The sequence below is a fragment of the Rhinatrema bivittatum genome, chromosome 13 (genome assembly GCF_901001135.1).
Source record: "Rhinatrema bivittatum chromosome 13, aRhiBiv1.1, whole genome shotgun sequence".
In the NCBI taxonomy this organism is placed as follows: Eukaryota; Metazoa; Chordata; class Amphibia; order Gymnophiona; family Rhinatrematidae; genus Rhinatrema; species Rhinatrema bivittatum.
In genome coordinates this window covers 68,071,939-68,078,907 of record NC_042627.1, presented here as the reverse complement: position 1 = coordinate 68,078,907, position 6,969 = coordinate 68,071,939, and the positions used below count along the sequence as shown (strand labels likewise).

Sequence of the window (6,969 nt, the reverse complement as noted above, 5' to 3'; positions counted from 1 at the left end):
TGTCTTTTCCTGCAATGTGCGAGGCCAAGATTTCCTGAAGATGCACTTCTGCCAATGCCATAAGTTGGTCTATCTCCTGCAATACTTGCTGGCTCTTGGTTCCTCCCTGCCGATTGATGTAAGCCACTGTCGTTGATTGTCCGACATTTCTTTACCGCTTTGACCTTGCTACCTGCCGCTGAACTACAAGCAAGCCAACTGGACCACTCGGGCTTCCAGCCAATTGATGTTCCAGAGAGACACTTCTGAACTCCAGCATCCTTGAGCTCCCTAACCCTGTAGGCTCACATTCGTCATGAGTACTAACCAGTCCGGTGATTTTAGGGAGACCTAAAGAGCAGACCTCCAGTGTGTCAAGTGGAGCCGAATCGAATCGTCCTGAGACTGTGGGCTCCAACAAGACAGCATGGAGTGCTGAAGAGGACGCATATACGAACTTGCCCACAGCACCACTTTCAGGATTGCTGCTATCAAACAGAGTACCTGCAGATAGGACTACACTGTCGGGCGTATTGTGCTCATCAAGAGACACCTGCACAGTTAACTTCTGAATACAGCTTTCGGCAAGAAAACACTGTACCATCTGGATCCCTATCAAGAAGACCTGCTGCCGATCTAGGAGTACTTCAGCACTTAACCATAGTCCCAGGTGAGTAACAGGTCACCACATGTGATTCTGGCCTAGCAAGATTTGTTGGAGCTGAGGACTGCACCTGAAGAAAGGATTGCAATTCTTGAAAAAAAATTCCACCTAAAATTGCTGCACCAAGCTGGGAAGAATTAGGCTTAGTAAAACTAGGGGGGGGAGTAATTCCCCATGAGTCTTCAAACAGTGCCAGACTGAGATGCCCGAATATGACACACAACAAATAGGGCAAGGTGCTTAGTCTTCTTTGCTACAAGCGCCATTCACAACACTGTGCCAAAATAAGCGCCTCTGATGGGGATGCTCAGGGAATGCGCATAAAAAGAAGCGCATTTGTGCATATGAGCATAATAAAAGATGTGTGCGTGCACAACTTGGGTGCCTTCGTAGGCGCTCCTAAGGTCTTAACTAGGCGCTGAACATAGGTGCCCAGCTAGGCACACAACAGGCTGCACAAGACACGATCCAACAGAACTGAAAAAGGCAGTATACAGCGCACAAAAAGCATGTGAAGGCGCCGCTGCAGCCTACCACGCAGCGAACCAGCCAAGCCTCAGAGCGGGGCCTAGCTGCAAGGGCTGTTCAACACACTAGGCTGCCCCTGCTACCCTGATCACCACCAGATGTGGGAACCGCCGCCGGATCATTTGCCGAGCACAGAGACCAGAAGGGGGAAAGAAGGAATCCCTAATCAACTCCTTCGCTTCTCAATTTTAAAAACTTTACCTGAGTTCAGTCCATTCCAGCTGAGATCAAGCAACGTGTCTGGCTGCAGGGGGAGAGGGTAAATACTGTCACCACTGCACTCGGCTTCCAGCTTGACTTTCAGATTTTTTTTTTTAACAGCTAAGTCCACGCCAGCACAAAGGCCAGCTACCGGACCAAGGAACTCATCTGAGGGACCTTAGAAATTACCTCAGAAATTCTCAACTGGGGGAGGGACCATTTGGTATCACTACAGGAAAGCCAGGGCAAATTAAATGTCCTTGTTTTTTTCTCCTTCTAAAACTTGAAGCAATCCCCAGTAGGGAGATGCACGTCCACCATCTGCTGGAGACGGAGAATACTGGTAGGCTGTCACTGCAGGAGTATATATATATATTGTGATGTAAGTCTCTGCTGGTTCTGGATTCATCTGACTAGATGCTAAGAAACTTCTTTTTCCACAGACATACTTGGAAGCAAGCAGGAGGGAGGAAGAGACCTGGATGATCACTTCTTATTCCGAATCCAAATCCAACACAGCACCATAGGAGACCAAGAAGCAGTCTGGGGAAGAAGTGTACTACAAGCCTTTATAAAAAATTTAAAAAAAAAGTTTTTTATTAAAAAATAAAATTTACTGCCTACCCATTGCTCTCCAAGAATAGAGGGAGTGCGTCCAAGTCAGTAATTCCTGCTGCAAAACCCATGAAGGGAACAAAGTCACCGGGGACCACCTGGTGCTTGACCATTGGTGTTGGAACTCAGTCCCCCAAATTAATCTATTCCCAAGGGAGATTCAATCTCAACAGGACCAATACCCAGAGCACCCATAAGACTGTTTAACCTCCACCAGGAACCTGGGCTTATAGCCTTCCCAGGGGCAGCCTACTCTTGGTGTTTGCATAAGTTTGCAGGTCTGCACTATCTGTTGAAGATAGAGAAATGTTAACCCACTCATCAGGTTTGGTGTGGCATGGATGGTAAGGAAATGCAAATTTATCTCATGCATGTTCTTTGTAAATATCCTGAAAACCTGCCTTTGGTGGTGATAGCACAGGTTTGGGAGCTACAGTAGAGAACTTTTCCATGTGTAAAGTGCTATACCTCCTTTAAAGAAGAAATTAACCCTTTAATTGTGTTCTATATAATGTTTTTAGATTAGTTCCAGCTATTCTGCTGCCAGTTGCCTTTTAACCTCCACTGGGGCTATGAGCAAGCAACTTTAGGTGCGCTGGTCCGACAAATGCCCAGCAGGGGATTAATATTTGGAAGGAAGAAAACTATGAATCTGCAAACCTGGGTAAATTAAGACATTTTCTCCTGCAAAAGATATGTAGTACCATAGGCATAAGAGGACATGTTAACCTAGATCACCTTCATGTGCCTACACAGTACCTGACTGTAATCCACTTTGAAGTGTCTGAAAGGCAGAATATAAATCAAATAAATAAAAAAATGTTATCAAGCTGTTAGTGCTGCTTTAGCTAAATGGAAAGCATCAATACATTTCACATCTGTTCTTTGATGACAACTTAGAAACGGGGAAAATTTCTACCCTAATGAATACAGTGAAAAATTGTTATAGAGTTCCCTACAGAGGCTAGAGGGTAAGACATAAGAGGTCAAACAGCCACTCTAGCACTAAACTTCATCTTGTGCCTCACAATTTGAATTTATACAGAGCTAATTTCAAATTTTTTTGCAATATTAATATATTATTGAAGTTACTATTCTATTATTTTATAAGCAAACTAAAAAATTTGGCAATGTTTAAATTAGTTTATTGTTTTACAAAAGAACCATAGAAAAATTAAATTTCTTTAGCAGTTTAGACATTAGCTTCATGATATATACAGGCCCCTTTCTCCTCCTCCTTGCATTACGATCCAACAAACAATTTACACAATCATTGAAGGGAAATAAGTACACACAAAAACAGGACATACAATTTGACATTTAAAAATTTCACTGAAATGCAGACACCTCTGCTATGCATCTTTCAATTTGTATGCTTTAACAAAATGAAATGTTTTGGAATGGCAAGAATCAATCACAAGTATCATAAAGAAATGATAGGCTGAGTCTAGTTAGGTAAAACCTTTGACTTCAGAGTGTGGCTGCAGTGGTGATACTTCAGACTGTGAAATCTGCCCCATCTGGTGTTAGCTATTGTCTTACCGATGCTGGATGTGTGACTTAAGGGCCTAACACAAAGGCAGTCAATGATGATGTCTACCATTGGTAAGGACGACTTACTCTCAGTTCTCATAGGTTGCTGATATGAGGATTTTAGAACCACCTATGCATATGAAAATTACTTGTTTACAGGCAAAATAATGTAACTTAGAACCACTAAATGCTGCACTCTCTCAAGCTGAAATTTCAGATAGCCTGAAAACATAACTAGCATATGCCCCTCTTCCCAGGATTGCCAAATTTAGAATTTGAAAACTACTGAATTGTGTTTACAGCCATGTGGTTATCTGAAAGGCAAGCAAACTAGAACAAGAAGATTGATCCATACAACTGAGCTAAGGCTAGCATTCTGTTACTAGTCCAAACAATTCTCAGTCATTGTAGTGTAGTACACAGAACTCTAAAGCTATTTCATTTCCCTAAAAAGACTTACAAAGGCACAAGGCTAAAATCAATGGTTTGCTATTACTGATGTTCAAAGCCCCCATTTTACAAGCACTGACAGCATATCTAATTATATTAGCCAATAAGGCTCACGACAAACATACTAGTGTTATCAAGCTAACTGCTGTTATCCTAGTGGCATGCCAACACAATATAGTCTCTCCATAGGAGTTCCCAAGCTGAAGAGCACCAATAAAATCAAGAGATGAGACACACACATAAAGTGCACCTTTTCTCAAACTTTTCATAAAGGTTTAGCTCAACCTTTTTTTTTATTTATTTTTTTTTTTACATAAAAGGATTTCCTGTATGCCAATGATACAGCCTTTGAATTTCTTGCTACTGTACAGCAACAATAAATAAGTTTATCTCACTAACTCCAGCCTGAACAGTACCAAAAGGTCTAAAAATGAGGCAATGTTGTCTTAAATGGCAGCATATACTTTTTATCCAAACATACAGTAATTAAAAAAGTAACCAGTCGTAGAGAGAAACTCAGATGGCATCTGTCCAGCAGTAGCTCAGAAGAGAGCTTTCATCAACACCCGACTATTTTTTCTTTTCTTTTAAAACTGTTAAAAGGAAGGGTTTGCTTAAGACTTACCCCACTGAGACTTCGATGCCAGTTTGTGGCCCTTCACCACCACTACAGAAGCATTACCACTGGAGAGTTGCCTGGACCCAGTGTGAAGGCACTCCTCCTATACCTGGACACCTTACTGAGCCCAAATTTGAGAATGCCACCACCTCTCTTGGATGGCTTCCTTGAACCTTGTGCTCTGCCTTTGCCTGGCGTGGTTAGAGGAACAGACAGCAAGGGAAGGTGAATCACGGAGCAGGCGGCTTGACGGTGTGAGTGCTGAAGCAGGATCCTCCCACACAGATGAAATATGGGGCACAGTTGGCTTCTGCAACTTCCCCAGGAGCTGCAGCGATTGCTGACGAGTCAGCTTTGAACGTTTCGCAGGTTGTAGACCCAAAAGCAGCGAAGGTCCTGGCCAGGTAAATTTGCTAGTCCCTGGGCCTGTCTGCTTGGAGGAACTTTGGTGTATGATGATTAGAAGGGAGGGGGTCCTGGCTGGCTGGCTGGCTGTCTCTCTCAGTTGTGCCAATTTACAATAGATGCAAAAACAAGGTTCCAGGCATAAGATGTGTGTGAGACAAGGTGTTTCATCTAATTTAACTGTCAAGAACAGAATTCCAGAGTGCAGTTGTCCAATTATGTCTTAATGATAACTTAGTTTTGCATGGCAAACTTGAGATTTTGGAGAATGGATCCAGACATAAAAAACTAATTTCTTATTTTTCCTCATCTCAAAATGATCCCTTCCGATAGAAATCAGACATTTTTTGGATATTATTAAAAATTTCTCCTGAAGTATCTCCAATATCTAGAGTTTACTACATTGTCTAAAAGTATAATTAATCCAAAAGAAGGGAATATAGACTTGTTAATTTCTTCAGATAATTTGGACATTTCTGCATTATGGGAGAATTCTCATGAAGAGACAAATCAGTACAGCCCTTTTGGCACCTTTAGTTTTGTACAGGGTTCTTATTCTGCATCTTTTTAATACTTTCTTTGGCCAAAAAATGAATGCTTTCCCATACATTTCTAAGCCTACTCATGCTGAAAGGAGATTTTGAGTTAGAGTCACAGGTTATTTTAGCAGGGCCTGAATAAATATTTCCTTACATATCCCTTTAAACATATAGTTAAATATCAAGGGAGTAAGTTTATCTTTTTCGATCCAGAACTAAGGATAAATCTAGCAACCCTTCTACGGCTCCTAGCACAGAGAGTACTCTTGACCCTACTTCTATTATACAGTGATCCTGTATACGGTTTTGTGTTCTGATGCTTCTCTTTGTATTCTGTGGATATCTAATTGTGCATTATTTATTTCCTGGTTTTTCTCTATTGGATTCCCCCTCCCTCCTTTTGTAGGCTTGGTTGTTATATCATGGTATCTGATTTATTCTTCAGATTTGTTTCCTTTTCTTTTTCTCATTCTAACATATTCAGATGTTGTGAAAATTGTTCAATACATCAGTATTTTCTTTCATTATAATCTGTGGAAGTAAATCAAACCATGGAATATCAGGTTATGTAGCTCAGCTTCCAACCCAACTACTACTGAACTGGGCCTTTGTGGCATTAGTAGAACTACATGGAAATTCTGGGTAGAAGCAAAGAACCACATTTTTGCCTGAGTTTAGAGCATGAAGTGGCATAGCCTCTGAACTCCAAGATCAGCTGAGCAGTTTTTTCCTGGAGTATGTTCTAATGATGGACCGCCGGGGAAGGTCGCTGCTAAATGGAGACTCTCCTTGGCCTGCAGTGTTGGGAATGTTGAACGTCTTCTCTGTTGGAGTACCAAAGTCTAACTCGTTATCTGCAAGAATTTTGAAATGCTAATTAATGAATATTTGGAAAGATCTTTGAAAACAGACTGTGAAACATAATAATGATACACGGACATGTCAACTTGGCACAGGATAACTGCAACTTAATTTTCTTAATGTTTTGTCAATAAAAATAAACATTTAATGGGTTTATGGAAAAAAAAAAGAGCTAATTTCCCTGAAGATTAGTTAAAGCAAGTTTGCTTAACATGCATGGTGTTTTCCATAAACCTCAAGATGAATTAGCCATTATAAATGGGTCACGTCATCCAGCAGCACTAAACGGAGCTCTCTCAACTTGTAGAGCTTTTCTACTGAGCATGTGTGGAAATTCCCACTCGGGCATTGCCTCATAAGCCCCCTCAGTTGATTTAAGAGCTAATTTAGTTAGGTAGTCGACTCTCCAGGGACGTCGGCTGATATTTAGTATGGCTAATTCATCTTGCTATTTATGGAAAACACATTTTATGTTAAGCAAACTTGCTTTTTTCCATCAATAAGCAGGGCTGAATTAGCCATTGCATATGGAGAGTCCCACAGCAGAGTGTTTACTGAATAAACAACCCAGACCC

At 41.3% G+C, this 6,969-nt stretch overlaps 1 protein-coding gene across 1 annotated transcript in view; it reads right to left on the bottom strand.

Moving 5' to 3' along the window:
• Positions 1-3,116: 3,116 nt before the first annotated feature.
• The window catches only part of TICRR (TOPBP1 interacting checkpoint and replication regulator), a 79,633-nt gene continuing 75,780 nt past the window's right edge, over positions 3,117-6,969 (bottom strand). Inside the window, exon 22 of the mRNA XM_029574783.1 lies at positions 3,117-6,387. Coding sequence (XP_029430643.1) covers positions 6,245-6,387 — 143 coding nt within the window. The 3' untranslated portion in view covers positions 3,117-6,244. The remainder of the gene's footprint in view (positions 6,388-6,969) is intronic.